At 41.5% G+C, this 20,959-nt stretch overlaps 1 protein-coding gene across 1 annotated transcript in view; it reads right to left on the bottom strand.

The window, feature by feature from the left end:
- Window positions 1-261: 261 nt before the first annotated feature.
- The window catches only part of LOC311241744 (uncharacterized protein), a 45,065-nt gene continuing 24,367 nt past the window's right edge, over window positions 262-20,959 (bottom strand). The window contains exons 2-3 of the mRNA XM_084330642.1: window positions 14,034-14,219; window positions 262-1,924 (exon numbers count right to left, since the gene is read on the bottom strand). Coding sequence (XP_084186768.1) covers window positions 642-1,924; window positions 14,034-14,219 — 1,469 coding nt within the window. The 3' untranslated portion in view covers window positions 262-641. The remainder of the gene's footprint in view (window positions 1,925-14,033; window positions 14,220-20,959) is intronic.

Raw genomic sequence — 20,959 nt, 5'->3', positions numbered from 1 at the left:
GTAATCCTGTGCCAATAGACCTGTTCGATGTATTCAAACATACCGTGTTCTAGCCAATCAGCAATACCAACCGAGTCACGTGACTAAGTCACCCCCTACCTGCGCGAGCTGCTGCGCTAAAAAAGTACGACAGGGCTCTATGGAGAAACCATGACACTCCTGACTAAAAGTAGTTTCAAACGAAAACGGCTGGATGTCATTTTGCCAAGCCAGCTGAGTGAGTGCGAGTCTTTCACATTTTAACATATCTAGCTTTGGCATGGATTGATTGTTTAGATTGCTAGCATGGCTAACAAATGCAAATATATTGTAGTCTGCCCCATTGTTCTGACCAGGATTATGTTCCTTTTTGCCCCATTGATGCGCAGAACACAGAGTCTGACGTATACAGCGAACAGGTCTATAGGGCTGTACACTACCATTTTCCCCTCAAAATAATCAGAATGGATCTGCCACATTTCTTTTTTAAAGTCTTTTCCCCCCTCCTTTTTCCGTTTTTTCTCCCCTCCCAATGTTAGTCGTTATGCCAATTCCCAATCCCCTTCCTAGTCGTTGCGCACTCTACCCGCTACCGTCGGCCTGGGAGGGCGGAGACTAACCCAGCCCACCACTTCTTTTCACCTGGCAGCGCGGACTCTCGCTTAGTCCGCTGCGCCACCCAGCCGCCTAGGATCTGCCACTATTAATGGTCTACCGCCGCCTACCGGTATTAATGGATCTACCGGTACTAACGGATCTACCGGTATTATGTCCCCTGTGTGTTTCTTCATGTGATTCCTCAGGTGGTCTTCTCGTGGGTAACTCTTGTCACAGACCGTGCAGCAGTAGGCTCGCTTCTGCGTGTGAGCGATCATGTGACGCATGAAGGCGCCGCGTCGGCTGAAGACGCAGCCGCACTCGTTGCAGAGGTGGGGTTTCTCCCCCGTGTGCGTCCTGAGGTGGACCTTCAGCGCTTCGCTCTTGTAAAAGGTCTTCTCGCAGAGGGAGCAGGCGTGCGTCCTCTGCCCTGTGTGGATCATCGCGTGGATCTTCAGGGACCAATTCTGGGAGAACCTCTTGCCGCACACGCCGCAGCCGTAGGGTCTCTCCCGCGTGTGAACCCTTGCATGGCCCACCAGACTGCTGCTGCGAACGAACGCCTTCCCGCAGACGGTGCAGACGTACGGTCTCTCTCCCGAGTGCACTCTCATGTGCGCTTTGAGGCTTCTGTTCGCGTTGAACATCCGGCCGCAGTCGCTGCAACAGAGGAGTTTCCCTGTGTGGATTCTCAGGTGATTGGTCAGGCTTTCTCTGCGGGAGAATCCTTTGCTGCAGTGAGTGCAAACGTAGGGTTTCTCCTTCGTGTGGATCTTCGCGTGGGTCACCAAAACGTTCGTTCTCACGTACGTCTTCAAGTGAAGTCTCAGGCTCTCTTCCGATTCAAAACGTCTCCCACACACACCGCAGACGTCTGTGCCCATGTCGTGCTTCTGGACGTGTTTCCACAGTGGACCCTCATAGCAGAAAGACTGTCCGCACACTTTGCAGCAAAACGGGGGGACTCTTTTTATTTTAGCGCGTGGATTGTGGCTCTTGGACTCGGCTGGATTCGTTATCTTCTCACTTGATGTCGCTGTTTTCTTTTTGAGTTTCTCCGCTTTCTTTTTTCTTTTCTGCCTCGTCACAGTCGTCAGAGTCAACCGATGTCCTTGTTCCCTCCACTCGTCATCGCTGCCACCGCCTTCTCTCTCCTCACCCTTGTTCTCTTCACCGTCGGCGATGGAACAGTCTGAAGAGAGGGGCTGGAGATCACGGCTGCAGAGTTCTTCTCCGGTCTGAAGGGAGTCTGGACCCTCCTCCTCGTGGCTCGGAACGGGGCTCCAACACAGCCCGGGGACAACACTGTTGTCCTCATCACAAACAGAGACATTGTCCCGTAGAGAGTCTGGATGCAGGGATGAAAAGAGGAACAATAAATCATCTTGAAACTTGGACGTTTTTTTTTTATTACATTTTCTATTATTATTATTATTATTATTATTATTATTATTATTATTATTATTATTATTATTATTATTATTATTATTATTATTATTATTATTATTATTATTATTATTATTATATTTATATTATTATTATACGATTTTTCAATTTAAACATTTCACCGAAAATGTACAGAAGATTAAACATATAAACCCACAACACTCGTGCCCCCCATCCCACCCTCCCCCAGCTGCCCAGCTCAACTACCCTCCCCACCCAATCCCAGGACACCCACTGTGGAGGATGAACCTCACTGTTACTCTTTTTACTCTGTATTGTATATATGTATATTGACTGAACACTTTACGTACTTTTGACTCTATTTTATACTTTTTATCTATTTTTATCTAGCACACTCCCAGGGGCTCATACAGAAAAAAGGGTTTCATGGACGGCTGGGTGGCGCAGCGGACATTGCGCTCGTCACCAACGCAAGAGACACCGGGTTCGACTCCGGCTGTCGGCGTTGCCTCCGGCTTGGGCCAGTCGTCATACTAACTCAATTGGCAGAGCTAGCGGGTGGAAGTCGATGGGTGGTAATCTGGACGTTGTGGACAGCGACTCCTACAGGTCGGTTGGGGACGCCTGCACAGCAGACAGGAAATGGCAGGGGTAGTGTGAGCCTCCCACACTTTACACCTCGCCAATGAGAGTCCGCGCTGGCAGGTGAAAAGATGTGACAGGCTGTCTCCTCGTGTATCGGAGGGGACACGTGATGCAAGGCTTCTATCCTCCCTACAACCGGCCAGTGGGGGGCATATGCGAGCAATGTTCAAGACAGGGGAGGGGAGAATTGGCACAGCGGGTAATTGGGATGGGAGAAAAATAGAAAAAGGAGAAAAAGTGGATAAAAGAAAAAAGGATTTCATGATAAAGTATTCTGTATTTTACTATGACAATTAATAAACAAACTTGAAACATGAACTCTTCTTCCAGATTCCAACAGACTTGTCTTTCTTGTCTGCAACTTAAAGTAATGGCTTTGCTTGTCCAAATGACAATACTGACCAAATTGAGATTTCTTTTTCTCTTGTCCATTTATTTTGTTTGCTTTCTAATTTAAAATACAGTTTGAAACCGTCTGTACACAGTAGGCTATGTGTGCTAGCAGAGCTAGTCTCCAGTCGCGAGTCACGGTGTGTGCGGTGGTTTGTCCACCAAAAAAGCGCCAAAAGATAGAAAAGAAACTAGCAGAGCCAGAACTATTAAACTCTCCTGGAGCCACAGCCAGCAGAGAAGCCTGTTTACTTTCGCTTTCAAACCAGCTGCAGCCTGAGAACTGGAGTGTGAGGGGCTGTAACAATAAAGATGGCAGCAACGACAAAGAATTGCTGCAAAATAAACATACATCTGTTGTTTAATTTTAATTTTAAATTTTAATAAAGAAATCTTTTTTTTTAATACTAATAACAATATCGATAATTATAGATAGAGTGATATGATATCGATATCGTGATATCATTTTTGGCCATATCGCCCAGCCCTAATATCAATCCTGCTGTGATCCGACCATGACTTCACCTCGATCACAACATATTAGGGGTGGAACGGTTCACAAAATCTACGGTTCGGTTCGTATCACGGTTTTCGGTTCGGTTTGATACGCTGTTTTTTTATATTAAAAAAATGTAACACTCCAAAAATACCATATGCATCAGCATGAGATATATAGCCTAAAGATAATCCAACTTTTCAGTTATTCTCAAGGACGTAGTCATGCAAAAACTGAAAGAATGAGGCAGTTTGACATCAGGCACATTATTTTGACAGTGACGGTTAGGCATAAAACAAAATATTGTTTGTTTCCTGTTGGTTGTCAGTTAAGGCATGGGTAGGTAGGGAATTTATTTTATTTAATTTTTTTATTTTATTCTTTCCCACGGCGACTATGGATAGGGAATTTCTTTATTTAATTAAAATGTTCACAACAACATGGATGCATGTACTCTGCCAGCATGTTTAATATCCATAATACTAAAGGTTTGACTGAAACTTTATTCTAAAAAAAAGATATATAAAAAAGAAAAATTTAACTCATAAAATATATTGGGTCGCACCTAAATCGGCAGGGTGGGTCGGCAACCGGAAACAAACTATTTTTTGTTATGCCTTAGAGCTAGGAGAGAGGGGAGGCATTGCTGATTTAAACATGCTTCTAATTTATTTGGTAAAAAAAAAAGTTTACCTTTAATAATGTTTGGCACACAAAGACCGAACTGACTGAAAAATATAGGCAACACTTGTCAAAGTATTAACTTTGGGTAACACACCGAGCATCACGACTGTCTAGCTATATCTCCGTGTTTTCGAGCTAAGATGGCTGATGTTGGGACATGTGTCGCTCGGGAGCCTCTTATCTCATTTATTACTTACTCGTTTTGTTTATATTATTACTTGGATTGATGTTTCTGCTATTTGTCGGGGTGCTAGCGCTATGTTCTCCGTTTCAAAGCAAATTGTACATTTAATTTACTCTAAGCTATGCTTATCGATAGTATATCTATTTGTATTACTCATGTGCGTGACACGGATTTATCATCATATCTAGGCCTGTCACGATAACACATTTTGCTGGGCGATTAATTGTCCCAGAAATGATTGCGATAAGTGATATTATTGCGGTTTTGAGAGATTTTTTATTTTTTTAGAAATGTATTTCCCAAAAGTTTAATTAACCTTTTTATTTCTTTTTACTACTATAATGATAATAGCATAATAATGCAAGGAAACCGTTTCAAAGTGCAATAAACCTTTATTTAACATTGGAAGACATTTTAAATATCCTAAATTACTACCTAACCAATCAGATCTGCGATATGAGGTAGCGTCGCAAGCAGAGTAACCTCGTTCCCAGTTTTATCTCCGTGAGAGCAATGATAAAACGAGCAGAGCAATGTGTGTGGACAAGAGGCGGGTTGCTAGGTTTACTGTAGGAAGGGGCTTTTAGACCCATGTTTTTTTTTTTTGCTTCGAAAAGAGGGACATCCTCTCAATATGCAGGACGTGGTCAAATCGCTGTGCAGTACAACCAAAAGCGGGACACCTGGTCACCCTAACTGTGGCTCGCGTTTGTTTACTGTGGCTCGCGGATTATGTGATGAGCAAGCTACTTGGAAAATGTAGTAAGCTACACTACCAGTTACTCTCGATTTAAATATAGCTCAACTACAACAATAGCTATCCCCAGAGAAATGTAGCAAGCTACACTACAAGCAACATGGCAAAAATAGCTAGCTACATCGGCACTACTTTTTTTTTTTAAACCAACTTCATGATCAAGTTTCCACCAAACAAATAGGCAGGCAAAAAATGCTCAGTTTGATTGTTTATTATAAAACAAACTGAAATTGGAAACAAGCCCTTTGTCTGGCTTTTTGTGTCATCCTAACATGTCATTAACATGTACTTGTATTATTAATGTACCTTGCGGTACCATGTACAAAATATTAATAAAGTACGAGGAAAAAACTGTGGAAACGAAATAAATAAAAGGCAGTGAAACAATAATCAAATAAACACCAAAATATATACTATCTCTATTGGAATGGAGACTTTTCAGCACAGGATAAACTAGGGATGGGCAAAAATAATCCAGATCGATTGAATTTGATCACATGATGTACTCGAGTACTCGTGGAGGAAAACGCTGTACAAAATAAACATCTTTTCCGTTGTTTTAGACTTTGCTCTTTTATTTTGAAACCCACCGACCGGAGTGGAAGTATTGTTGTTATTATCCTAGCAGAACAGTCCTAAAAGTCTGTGCCGACCAACTGGCCCCAGTATTCACTGACATATTTAACCTGTCCTTGGAACAGGCTGTCATCCCCACCTGTCTGAAGAAGTCCACCATTATCCCTGTACCCAAAAAATCCAAGCCTGCTTGCCTCAACGACTACCGCCCTGTAGCTCTCACCTCCATAGCCATGAAGTGCTTTGAGAAGCTAGTAAAGGGCTACATCTGCTCCTCCCTCCCCATCAACCTGGACCCCCTGCAATTTGCATACCGCCCCAACAGGTCCACGGAGGACGCCATAGCCCATGTGCTGCACACAGCAGCATCACACCTGGACAAGAGGCAGGGGAACTATGTGAGAATGCTATTCATCGACTACAGCTCAGCATTCAATACCATAGTCCCCTCCAAACTCATAGCCAAGCTCAGGGACCTGGGCTTGAACTATGACCTCTGCCAGTGGGTCTTGGACTTCCTGACGGGCAGACCCCAGGTGGTGAGAGCAGGCAACTGCACCTCCTCAACCATCACTCTCAACATAGGGGCCCCCCAGGGCTGGGTTCTGAGTCCCCTCCTCTACTCCCTGTACACACATGACTGTGTGGCACAGCGGAACAACAACACAATCATCAAATTTGCTGACAACACAGTAGTGGTGGGCCTGATCTCTGCAAACGACGAGAGGGCCTACCTGGAGGAGGTCAAGGTTCTAGCGGGATGGTGTCAAGAGAACAGCCTCTCCCTGAACGTCAGCAAAACAAAGGAGATGATTGTGGACTTTAGGAGGTTGGGGGTCAGGGACTACAGCCCCCTCAGCATCGACGGGGCACCGGTTGAGAGAGTGAACAGTTTTAAGTACCTCGGAGTCCACATATCCGAGGACTTGACATGGACCACACACATTGACAGTGTTGTGAAGAAGGCACGGCAACGCCTCTACTTCCTCAGGCGCCTAAGGAAGTTCCAAGTCAGTCAGAAGATCCTTAAGAACTTCTACTCATGCACAATAGAGCATCCTGACTGCAATATCACCTCCTGGTTTGGGAATAGCACCGCACAAGACCGTAAGGGGGGGAAAAACAATAAAAATATATAAAAAAAAGAAAAAAGTATTAACTTAGTGCAAACAAACAAAATAATTAAACCTTTTCTATTTTTGTGGCCACATTATAGACAAAGGCAACATAAAGTATGCATATGCTCAATCAGCACTAGACTTTCTTATCAAAAAGGAAAAGTCACTGTTATTTAAAATAAATAAATCATGTGTACTAAATATATATTTACTTTTTAATTGCATGAAACATTATGAAGTATTCTCTTATGCCGCTTTTCACTGCATGGTAGCTGTATCTGAAGTGACATCATATGAGGAAGTAAATAGTCAACACACAGCATTGGAAGGAGAAGCCCTGATGATATACTATAAACCAACAGCCAATAAATGTGAAGTTATCTTTGAACCTCTTGTCAAGCCTCATCAATATACCCCCCCTTCCCCACTAATGGAACTAATAGAACACACCGAAGTGACTCCATGGTTAGCTTGCGGGGCTAATGCGTTAGCTTGCGGCTAACGTAACGTTAGCCTAGCTTCCAGGCTACGTTATAACTGAACAATACCCACACGTCCCGAACCGTGGAGGTCGTATTGGACCACCCCTACAACATGTGTGTAACGTTACTCCACAACGTATGACGTTGGTGACGATCGAAGCATAAAAAAAACTACCCCCCCACCCTTTCATGCATTCATGATGAAACATAATACCGATAATATAGATTTGATTTAGAAATAGTAGCGTGTACAGGCGAGAAACCGCAACGTTTTTAGTGAAATGCACGTATTGCTGCATAGCGTCGTTTTCTGGGATTAGACAGGATTACTCTAAAACTATATTCATATTGGCTGCCGGGTAGCGCAGCGGACTAAGCGTCTGTCTACCACCACAGAGACAGTGGGATCGAATCCAGCTGTGGTGCCTCTGGCTTGGCCGACCGTCCATACTAACACAATTGGCAGTGTTAGCGGGTTAGCCGGCGTGGGTGGGTCCTGGTCGTTGTAAAACAGCGACTCCTACAGATCGGTCGGGGCGCCTGCACAGCAAGGTCGGGTCCTGGGAGTAGAGCTGCCGCGGTTACCGCATTACCACGGTATCGCTGTTACATCACGCCCCCACCGCAGAGTTAAGCTGAATACCGCATCACTGCTGTTTTTTATAATAATAATAATAATAATAATAAAGTACCCTGCTCTGTCGAGGTTCCATGCGGGTAGAAGTGGTACCAGAAAAGTCACGTGAAACACTGCAGACCACTGATTGGTCAGAAGAGAGACGCGTCACACGTTGGAGGGTCTGCACAAAAGCAGAAAGCCGCCATCTTTAGTGCCTCGCTTAGGATTCATTTCATTCAGGATTTGTTTGCAGCAGGAACAAGTGCAATAAACAAAAAAGGATGGATTCACTGTGTATTCTGCCTCATTTATTGATGAAACAAAACCGACATCAACCCAATTTACCACAGAGCGGAGAGTTTAGTCACAAAAAGATCGCTGATGTGTTAAGCTTGTTGTTAGCCTAATGCTAACGTCAGCCGATAGACACGAGAGGTAACGTTAAAGCTTGTAGAATAGACACAATGAGAGGTAACGTTAGCTTTAGCAGAATAGACACGAGAGTCTGATTAATGTTGTTATTGATTGATTGATTGATTGATTGAAATTGTGTTAAACTCTGGCTTGCTGCAAGCCCTCACGGACATAGCTATGCTCACGGAGCTTTCGTGCTGTACACCAGTGGCCCCGCCTCCCCACACGGAGACAAACAGAGTAGTACCTGCAGTGGAAAAGGAACGAAGTACCAGGTACCAAAAGCAGGTAAAAGTCGAGTCGAGTAGGTACTATGCAGTGGAAAAGCGCCATTAGACTAGAGGCAGGCTATATGCTATAAAGAGTAGACTACTAAAAAATAAAAATAAAAAATCTATACCGCGGCAGCCCTACCTGGGAGAGGTAGTGTGCTGCCAGATGAAAAGAAGTGGGGATTGGCTACACATGTGTCGGGGGAAGCATGAGCATGTGATACTGATAGTCCCGCCCTCCCAGACCGAGAACGGTAGGGGGCAGAGCACGCAACGACCAGGTAGGGGATTGGGAATTGGCATAATGACTAACATTGGGATGGGAGAAAGATGGAAAAAGAGAAAGTTTTAAAATGGGTCAAATGGGCCATAGTATTGTATCCATAGCTATAATATAGGGCTGGGCGATATGGCCTCTAAAGGATATCGCGATATTTTTTTTGCTATATCACGATACACGATATATATCGCGATATTTGGACATTTACTCCTAAGCAGTGGTTCTCAACTGGTCTAGCCTCGGGACCCAACATTTTCCTTAGTCATTAAGTCGCAACCCAACATTTTTAACCACTATGATTTATGTAAACACAAAAAATTGCAGTAATACGCAATCTTTCAAAACATGAAATAAACACAAAAAAGTGCAACAAAAGTGCAACTAGGGCTAAAAACCCAATGAAATAAAATAATAATAAATAATACATGCTTCTTAGCAGATTTCTTAGCTTAACATAACAGACCTAAATTTGGGGGAACTAATGGGATAACTGGGGTTGCAACAAAAGTTCAACTAGGGATAAAAACCCAATGAAATAAAGTAATAATAAATAATATGCTTCTTAGCAGATTTCTTAGCTTAACATAACAGACCTAAGTTTGGGGGAACTAATGGGATAACGGGGGTTGCAACAAAAGTGCAACTAGGGCTAAAAAGTAGGGATGCACCGAAATTTCGGCACCGAAAGTTTTCGGCCGAAAATGGCAAAAAAAAATGCCTTTCGGCCGAAAGAGTTTTTTCACCGAAAATATATCACCGAAACAGAAACAACCTAACAACCTTGCGTGTTGTTGTGATGATGTCGCGCTGTCGGGAGTCACGCTGTTTCTATGTAAACTCTGCGCGCAACGCGTCCAATAAATGCGTCTTTAACATGCTTTTATATCCTTATTTACTATATGCCCTCGCGGTTAATCACTGAGTGATCTAATATGCATATTATTCGCGTGTTGTGATGATGTCGCGCTGTCGGGAGTCGCGCTGTTTCTATGTAAACTCTGCGCGCAACTCGTCCAATAAATGCATCTTTAACATGCTTTTATATCCTTATTTACTATATGCCCGTTGCGGTTAATCACTGAGTGATCTAATATGCATATTATTCAGAGCGAGAGGGGGGGGGGGATTGTGTTTCTCACATTGACGCTGTCTGTCGCGCGTCTACTGTGCCAAAGTCAAGACCGCACATTCAGCTGGGGACTAGAAAGGTGCGCTCAGTAGAGCACAGATGTCCGCTGCGGCAGCCAGAGAAAAGATGGAATTAATGTACTGTATGCATTCAGAAGTGCTGAATAAATGTTTTATGGACCCATAATAGTGATTATTTATTATTTAAGTTACGTTTTGCCATAATCATATATTTTTCCATAATCATAATGTTCCACAACATTGGTAAAAAAAATCTATTCTATGAATCATTTTCGGCCTTTCGGCTTTCGGTTTTTGGCCAACTGTTTTCTATTTTCGGTATCGGTTTCGGCCAAGAATTTCCCATTCGGTGCATCCCTACTAAAAACACAATGAAATTAAATAATAATAATAAATAATTATGCTTCTTAGCAGACTACTTATCTTAACATAACAGACCTAAATTTGGGGTAACTAATGGGATAACGGGTTGCAACAAAAGTGCAACTAGGGCTAAAAACCCAATGAAATAAAATAATAATAAATAATATGCTTCTTAGCAGATTTCTTAGCTTAACATAACAGACCTAAGTTTGGGGGAACTAATGGGATAACTGGGGTTGTAACAAAAGTGCAACTAGGGATAAAAACCCAATGAAATGAAATAAAATAATAATAAATAATATGCTTCTTAGCAGATTTCTTAGCTTAACATAACAGACCTAAGTTTGGGGGAACTAATGGCATAACTGGGGTTGCAACAAAAGTGCAACTAGGGCTAAAAACCCAATGAAATAAAATAATAATAATAATAATAAATAATTATGCTTCTTAGCAGACTTCTTAGCTTAACATAACAGACCTACAGTAAGTTTGGTGGAACTAATGGGATAACTGGGGTTGCAACAAAAGTGCAACTAAGGGCTAAAAACACAATGAAATAAAATAATAATAAATAATATATCCTTCTTAGCAGACTTCTTAGCTTAACATGCAGGGAACTAATGGGATAACTGGGGATGTTGTTTGCTCCTGACAAGAGTCTCAAAGTCTGGGGTGATGGTAGACAAAGCAACTCTGAGGTCATGCTCAATGTCCAATCTGTTCCTCCGCTTTGTCTTCAGCTAGACCAGAGCTGAGAAGCCATTTTCACAAAGATAGGTAGTGCAAAAAGATTTTTATTTATTTTTTACACACATCCGCGACCCACTCAAAATGGCCCCGCGACCCACCAGTTGAGAAACACTGCTCTAAAGCACTTTAAAATGCTTGATTTAACCCTTTGATGCATACAGTCATGCCAATACAATGATTATAATAGTCCCTGCAACATATGTTTGCATTAAACCATGAAGATGCTTTAAAAAATAATTAAATTAAAAGTTTCTAAAAATGTACTAAGACATACTTAAGACAAGCTAACCGTGGAGTCACTTCGCTGTGTTCCATTAGTTCCATTAGTGGGGAAGGGGGGGGTATATTGATGAGGCTTGACAAGAGGTTCAAAGATAACTTCAACATTTATTGGCTGTTGGTTTATAGTATATAAACAAAGTTGGAGATCTCCTCCTCCACGTTGACGGCTGTTCCATCTCCCCGTCTCTCGAAGTCCGTAACCTGGGCGTCACCCTTGACTCCACACTTTCATTTCACTCCCACATCAAATCTGTCACCAAGTCTGCCTTCTACCACCTCAGGAACATCTCCCGTCTCCGACCCTCACTCTCAGACTCTGTGGCGGAGACCCTGATCCACTCATTTGTCACCTCCCGGTTGGACTACTGTAATGGAGTCCTGTTCGGGGTACCCAGCAAAGCCCTGGACAGGCTCCAGTATGTTCAGAACTCAGCTGCCAGGGTTCTCACTCACACCAAGCCCTGGCAGCACATCACCCCCACCCTCATCCATCTCCACTGGCTTACAGTCAGGTTCCGCATCACCTTCAAACTCCTGCTCCTCACCTACAAATCCCTCCATGCCCTCGCCCCCCGGTACCCGTCTGATCTCCTCCACCAGTACACTCCATCCCGGAACCTACGATCCTCTGATCTAGGTCTCCTCTCCATCCCTCGCACCAGGTTACAGACTTTTGGGGACAGAGCCTTCAGCGTGGCGTCGCCTACCCTCTGGAACTCTCTCCCCCCCGAAATCCGCAACGCCCCAACCCTGGACACCTTCAAATCCGCTCTAAAAACACACCTCTTCACCAAGGCTTTCCCCATCAGTTAGTTTTAGATTAAATTAGGTCCATTATCCCCTACTTTCCCTCATCCCCTCTTCCCCTCCCCCCCTACTTTCCTTGCCCTATTTTTTGTCCTGATTGTAAAGCGACCTTGGGTTCTATGAAAGGCGCTATATAAATTAGATTTATTATTATTATATCATCAGGGCTTCTCCTTCCAATGCTGTGTGTTGACTATTTACTTCCTCATGTGACGTCACTTCAGATACAGCTACCAGGACACTTACATACTAATACTTTTAATTTCTTTTATTAAAAATGTAATAATCTACTGTAAGACCATTTATATAAAAACTCTTTTGGGTGACTTTTGCACAGTATTGTTTTCTATCCACTTTAGCTAAAAACACACACTTTATATATATACACACTACTGTGAGACAATAATAATCACACACAAAGGGATAATGGCTTATAGCAGACTTAATGATTGTATAATATTTCAGAAAATATTTCATGAAATTAAATGTTTATCATCAACTATCCCAGCAGCTAGTATTTATATTGTAACGTGTGGCCACTTTAAATCATTGAACGTAGAGAGAGAGAGAGGTTCCTGCAGGGCTGGGAAAAGAAAGAAGAAGAAGAAGAAGAAGAAGAAGAAGAAGAAGAAGAAGAAGAAGAAGAAGAAGAAGAAGAAGAAGAAGAAGAAGAAGAAGAAGAAGAAGAAGAAGAAGAAGAAGAAGAAGAAGAAGAAGAAGAAGAAGAAGAAGAAGAAGAAGAAGAAGAAGAAGAAGAAGAAGAAGAAGAAGAAGAAGAAGAAGAAGAAGAAGAAGAAGAAGAAGAAGAAGAAGAAGAAGAAGAAGAAGAAGAAGAAGAAGAAGAAGAAGAAGAAGAAGAAGAAGAAGAAGAAGAAGAAGAAGAAGAAGAAGAAGAAGAAGAAGAAGAAGAAGAAGAAGAAGAAGAAGAAGAAGAAGAAGAAGAAGAAGAAGAAGAAGAAGAAGAAGAAGAAGAAGAAGAAGAAGAAGAAGAAGAAGTCACACCGCTTGCACCCACCTCTGCTGTTCTTACCACCAATCAGCAAGCGCTTATTCGTCTTTACTTCCGGGAAGTCCGCCATTGATTTTGACGAGAGCTCAACAACAAAGCTAATAAAGTTAGCTCCCCGCAGCCCACGAGTAGGCTACCAGCGCTCCACAGGAGTACTAAACGAGGCATAATGATTTTACTGCAACAAATGTTATAATAAAAGCTTTTCTATACATTTGTCTGATTGAAAACTTTATTAACAGATTGCAGAATGGGTACAATTCAGTACGGGCTCTCTGAGCAAAGGAAGGAACTGAGATATGAATGAGTAATGCTTGCTATGGTCCGGTAAATACGCTGATGTTATTGAACGTGTAACTATATAACGTTAATGCCACAAAACGAATGCCCTTAACAATTGTGTGTATTGAGCTGTACTGATTTTATATGTCTGCTCATTTTACCCTTGCTATTATTTTACTCATTTTTACTTTTATCTTTACGCCCCACTATCTGCTGGGTGCATACTATAACCGTTATCATGTTTTGTTACAGATTACAGAAATCCAAGAAGCCTATTGGAACATCAGGTTTTGATATTTGATTAATATATCTGCATTATTTTATCCCACTTTATGCTTTGCTCTTGCTGCTTATTTAGTTATTTTACACTGATTTTATGCCTTATTTCTTACTGATGTTTAGCACTTTGAACCGCCATCCCCTGTATGAAAGGTGCTATACAAATAAAGTTATTATTATTATTATAATTGCGAATAATCCGATTCACATACCTGCTCTGTGTAACTTGATCTGTGGTTGCAGAATGATATCCAGCAGCTTGCGCTGGCGGTCGACCTCCTGCTTTGACCGTACGGCTTCCTCCTGGAACTCTGCCATCACTCTCTCCACCAGCACCATGATCGCCTCCGCCGCCGCCCTCAGCTGCTCCGTCACCACCACCCTCTGCAGCGGCACTTCTGGAAAAAAGAACATTTTCATTGAAATCATTAGCACATTATACTTTATTCAGGATAGCGGTCCGATTATTAAGTGTTCATTAAATCTGCATTTTTTCATTAAGCCTTTGGCTTTTACATTAAATCACCCATAGAAGCCGTAATAACATTTTGGGCCTGCCTAAGAATGCCTCATGGAAATGTTCTTTAAATGATTTAGCATCAAATATGTTCAAAGAAAATCTTGCTGAATGTGCCCCATATGCTCTGGAGACTCACAGTGATGGAACAGAGCCAGGCATATAGGCATTAGGCCTTATGGCACTAGGTAACAAATGGCAACCAAACGTATAGGCATTAGGCCTTATGGCACTAGGTAACAAATAGCAACCAAATGTATAGGCAGCCGCATTAGGCCTTATGGCACTAGGTAACAAATAGCAACCAAACGTATAGGCATTAGGCCTTATGGCATTAGGTAACAAATAGCAACCAAACGTATAGGCATTAGGCCTTATGGCATTAGGTAACAAATAGCAACCAAACGTATAGGCAGTAGGCCTTATGGCACTAGGTAACGCATAGCAACCAAATGTATAGGCATTAGGCCTTATGACATTGGTAACACATAGCAACCAGGCATACTAATATATCTAGTACAGATATGTAAAAAGGATTATGTACAGACAGATGTGGATAGATAATAGGTAGGGCCTAACAAAAATAATGGTTTGTTTCCGGTTGCCGACCGACCCTGCCGATTTAGGTGCGACCCAATATATGTTATGAGTTTTTAAAAAATAAAATAAAAAATAAAGTTTCATAGAAATCTTAGTCAAATCTTTAGTATTATGGATATTAAACATGCTGGCAGAGTACATGCATCCATGTTGTTGTGAACATTTTAATTAAATAAAGAAATTCCCTATCCATCGCCGTGGGAAAGAATAAAATAAAAAAATAAAATAAAATAAATTCCCTACCTACCCATGGCCTAACTGACAACCAACAGGAAACAAACAATATTTTGTTATGCCTAATGCATACATAGCAACCAGGCGTATAGCATTCGGCTAGGGCTGGGCGATATGGCCTAAAAATAAAATCTCAGATTTTTTCACACCACATCCGATTTACGATTTTTTTCTCTTAAAAACTAGAAACGCCAAGGAAATCATTCAAATAAGCTTTGTTTTTATTTGACACAAAACAATTATCAAACCAAGATTAAGTTCCCTATTCAAGGATTGAAGTGCAAAAATAAAAGGTGCCTCTTGATCGTCAAACAAGAATGAATTTAATAAAGTGCAAATCTAACTTTCACGAAAACATCACTTTTTGTAAAATAAATAAAGATTTTTTTTTTTTTATTGAATTTTCATTTTTTTAAATCATCCTAAATCATGAATTCGAATTAATCGATTAATCGCCCAGCCCTACATTAGGCCTTATGGCATTGGTAATGCATAGCAACCAGGCGTAAAGGCATTAGGCCTTATGACATTGGTAATGCATAGCAACCAGGTGTAACGCCACAATCTTTTCAAAATCGGAGATCAGAAGATCGCAGTTGGAAAATAGGAATTAGAACCTCATTGCAATCCAGTCCCCAGCTGGGAAATAAACCATAGACGATGTCAAATATTTAATGTGTCTAAGGGAGAAGCATGTGACCCCAGAAGCAGCTGGTGTTTGTGTGGCTGGTTCTGAGCACCACAAATATGCTTACTAACTAGGGATGGGTACCGAATTAGGTACTTTTAAGGGTACCAACCGAATCACGTCTGTACTACCGAGTACCAATTCACGTGAGATCCGCCAGTGCCACATTTTGGTAAAAAAAAAAAAAAAAAAAAAATCTTCTTCGACGATGTCAATGTTTAGTTTACCACGAAACCTATGAAGTGTAGTGTGCCGCACGTTCACGTCAATGTTCACATCACATGCACAATATACACTTACCTAGGATTTGACTTGATTCAACAACAAAGCAGTCGGGGCAATGGCAAGCCGAAAACGGTCGCAAGTGTTGTTAAACTTTACAAAGCTAGATGCAGACAACACTCACTGCAATATTATTATATATGATAATAAATTATTAATTATTAAGTCTGGATTTTTTATTTTTTTTTACAACCGAGGTAGGTAGATAACATTTTTAGAGACTAAAGTACCGAAGAAAGGTACCGTTGGGTACCGGTATCGATTCAAATGTGAAAGGTACCCAACCCTATTACTAACGGTTATTATTTGGCTACAAGTTAACACAGGTATTGGTAGTAATCCAGCTTCAGTCGTCTTCTAAAGATCAAAACAATGTTGTTTACAGTTATAGTGTATGTTGAAATTACTTGAGATAACTGCATCTCGGAAAAGCTTCAGGGGTCATTGAGAAACCAACCCTGGGTACCGGTATTCCCCTACTTGGAATACCCACTTTCGAGGGCCGTTCCATTGCATTATTCCTAGTAGGAGGTTGGATTTGTCCTAATTCCCACTTCAATGGAATGCACCTCAACTCCCCAGACCCCTCCCACTTCCCAGGCCCTCTACTATGCAAAGTGCACTAATCGTGCGTTCGGCAGGTCCATGTTTACCACCTTGCACTCCAACGGCCAACCAAGTCGGGTTGCACGATACACAGATACTAGAAAAGTATTGCAAAAGCTAGCTGTTAAAACTGGTTCAATACTCCCATTTTATTAGTATTGATACTTTTAGAATAATAGCCTGATGCGTCAGTTGAGTGGATGCGTGACCGGAGCAGTGAGGGAGAGAGAGCACGCTTTGCATAGTGGGCGTGTCACACACCAAGTTCAAGTAAAATCAGTAAGTCAGCTATAAGCCATTCTCCAACCAATACCGAGTACTGATCCGATACCAGTGCATACATTTAAAAAAAGAAAATGTATTATAAAACTTTTATTTTTATTTTTTTTACAGTTAGATACTGTTTTATATATACTGTTTTTTATCCTTTGGCACTAAAAGCTAAACATTGTCACCGGTATGGCTGTCCACAACATCAATTTTGTGCGCGAGAAGGTGGTTAAGTGACGACACTAAGGTTAGCCAGTTAACGTGAGCTAGATGGAAAGACAATGTAACGTTACCTTGGAATATTCCTTTGCCAACTTGCTGTACTTTGTTTGCAGGTCTGCAGCCATTATTTCTGGATTATGAATAGCCCGAACTTTAGCCAAGGTAACGTTAAAGGGGAACTATCTTATAAATGGCCTTTGAGTGTTTAGCATTGTTTCCTAGCTATGTGAACTTATATTAATATGATCTATGTCTCTAATTCTCATATTGGCGCATTCTTCCAATTCTCCTCTCACAATATTCACCCTCACTGAACTGAGTCATCTGAAAATGTGCTGATTTGTGATGTCAGAGAGACACAGCTGCATGATAATGTGGCTGTGTGGCATCAGGGTCATGATGAGCTGCACACAGTGGTTGGAGCCCAGGCTCAAAACGGCTTAAGATCTTGAGGTAGAAAAATGCTGTTTTTGAGGACTTGATTAGAAATACAAAACAATGAATTAAAAAAAAAAATTACAGAGGTGTTCCATAGACTCACAGGAATTGTGTAAAAGTGCCCAAATAGTGAAAGAAATAGTAAAATAGTTCCCCTTTAAGCTAAAACTAGCTTTTCAGCTAGCTCTTCAGCTAATGCTAATAACACTGCTGTTAAAATGACAAACAGTATTGACACTTTAATTCACGGTCGATTAAAAACACGTTTGTTTTATAATGCTCACTCTAGCAGGAGGATACCGCACGTGTTGTTGATAAATTACATCATATAGGATCGGAGCATAGATTTTACGCATACTCGCCGATACCAGCATTTTAGGCTGTATCGGAGGCATTTCCGATACTGGTATCGGTATCGGAACAACTCTGTGTGTACATTTGCTATAGGCTACTCTTTTTGACATAAATTAGGCTAACGATCCTGAAGCCTATTTTATTCAAAAGGAAGATATTGATTTTATGTATATATATAATATATATAGAGTGGAGAGATTATTTTATACAATGGCATGCAAATTTCTTGATTCTGATTGGCTGAAACAGTGAAGTTGCCGGTTGTTATTTCGTATAACACACTCTACGTGACCCCAGAACCCGCCCACAACCGAATAACTTTTTTTCCGAATGAATCCGCCGTTCGTCTTTTCCGGATGAAAGCAAGATGGCGGACAATAATCTTTATGAATGGATGTATTGATTTCGTCATAACGACTCATTCAAAAAAGATACACTCACCTGGAATATGTTAGTTGTTTACACAATGTTGGATTATGTAATTGGTTTGTCATGACCCATTGTAAAACAAAATATAAATCGCAGGGGGGGTTCTGGTTTGTCATGACCCATTGTCTGAGGCTGAGTGCTCTCTGTGTCGGTGTCCGTCGCGCAAAAGCTGGCTCCGCAGTCTCATTGAATAATATAAGTCTGTAAACTTATACAACAGGAGAAGCCGGAGAAGGAAAAAAGACATGCATTGACGAAAACTAACTTATCATTGTACATTTTGATCTATGTACATGTATGATGTTACCCCGAATATGTAAAGCCGTGGGCACAGACACGATTTACATCAATCATTGTTTAAGAAGCACAGTGAAGTTACCGGTTGTTATTTGATTGATTGAAACATTTATTAACAGATTGCAGAATGGGTACAATACAGTACAGCTCAATACACACAATTGTTAACACTTTGAGTGCCAACGACGAGAATTCTCGTTATTTCATGCCAACCGTTCAGTGCCAACGACGAGAAATCTCGTTATTAATAGTTATCTTTTTTTATTAGCGATTTCCATAAATTGTTCATCAATCTAGCCTCACGTTACCACTGGGACTCTCTCTGAGCTCGAACAGGGAAAATACCACCCCCTATCATCTCCCGGATGGTAATGCACCCTTTTGATTGGATTGAATGAAAACGCATGGGGAAAAGAAAGTCCGGAATCCACATTTTACTTGTCAGGCATGTAATCCGAGCCGATTGCAGTCTTTGTGGTCCCTCAGAACAGCGTGGAATATGTCTTTCGAGCACCCAGCGTTGGATCAATAAACGCGATCGATATTTGGAATGGCGATCAGGAATTGGAATAATCTTTTTGGAGAACATCTGATCTGAGGTAAGGAATCTATTTTACCAGTCTTAGGATAATCAGAGCTTTTTTCACAGCGATATCAACGTGGGCCCTATGTGTGTATGTGTGTGTGTGTGTGTGTGCGTGTGCTGATCAGGAAATAAGATAATCGATTTTTCAGCCTGCTTCCCTATCGTGCATAAATACACATATACTATCGATAATCTAGCGTTTATTTGAAAACGATTCATAAATAGGCTGAAAAATTACGTTTTTTGTGTATTCCAGTAAAGGGTGATTCCTGCAGAATCACTTTTTTTCCCTGGAAATTTCGAAATTTCGAAAAACTAGCGTTTTTCAAAATGGTATAAAACGGAAATGTACCGATTAAAAAACTTTTTTTTTATTAAATATATATATTATATAATTATACTTGTAGTTGTATTGTCTGCGCGACATCGCCACCACGCAACAAGTCAAAATGCTCACTATCTGCAAACAGCTCCACTGTCTGTGTGTATACTCTGCTTTGGTCAGATCACATTCAGCGTGGGGCCTGAGAGTGCTGGGGCTGACGTTCTGCAGATGGATACTATTGAGTCAGAGCGATAGTTCAACAGGGTCTGAAACGTGTTATGAAGCATGATAGCTAATTAGCCAATGTTCAGCTGCAAAAACAAATAATGTCAATTATGTTATAAGACATTGATATCAGGAGCTATCTGTAGCTACTGCTAGCCGGCTAGATGACGTTAGACAATGCATCATGTATTAAAATAAAGTGAACTATTTAGCTCACTAACGTGAGCTACCTAGCTAACGGAGGTTTCATGCTGGTGCATCCCTATCATTCTTAAACTGAAATGCACATTTGTTGATATCAGGAGCCATCAGTAGCTAGCCAGTTAGACAATGCCTCATCATGTATTAAACTAAAGTGAATAGTTGACTGTGTAGTTTTGTTTAAACAGTAACGCTAGCTCGGTAGCTAACGTTAGCTCACGGGCGATAGCTAGTTAGCCAACGCTAGCCAGCGCTTGCAAAAACGAATGCCAAACTGTCACGTTGATAGCAGGAGCCATCAGTAGCTAGATAACATTAGACAACGCCTTGTGTATTAAACAAAAGTGAATAGATGACTGGGCCATTTTGTTTAATGCTTCAGTTATGTTGAAAGAGGAGCTCTGCGGTGCTCATGCACTTGGGTTTGTTTGTTGACATGAGATGGGTCTGGGAGGGGGAGAAGGAGGAGGAGGGGCAAGACGCGCAGCAGCAGAGTGTGGCTGTGAGCGAGTGAGAACTCTGCAGAGAATTGGATCATGTTTTCCATGTCATCGATCGGTTTTGACGATCGGCGAAAATAAAGCATCATCACCGATCGCATATTTATACAGATTATCGGCCGATAACGATCGGTGGCTGATCAATCGGGGCATGAGTAATAGGCTTGGGCGTTATCATTTTTTTCATACCGTCATACTGTGATGACCTAATACCCCGGTATACGGTATATGACGGTATGACTTTCATTTTCATCAGCGGCGGCGGAGCTAACAATATACTCGTTATTATCACCATACATAACGCTTGCTTATATTGAAACACGTTGAGATTAGGGCCGTTCTTTCAACCTGAAAGTGCACTTTC

Source organism: Notolepis coatsorum, assembly GCF_963971535.1.
Source record: "Notolepis coatsorum genome assembly, chromosome: 15".
Lineage (NCBI taxonomy): Eukaryota > Metazoa > Chordata > Actinopteri > Aulopiformes > Paralepididae > Notolepis > Notolepis coatsorum.
This window is presented reverse-complemented; position numbering and strand designations above follow the sequence as displayed.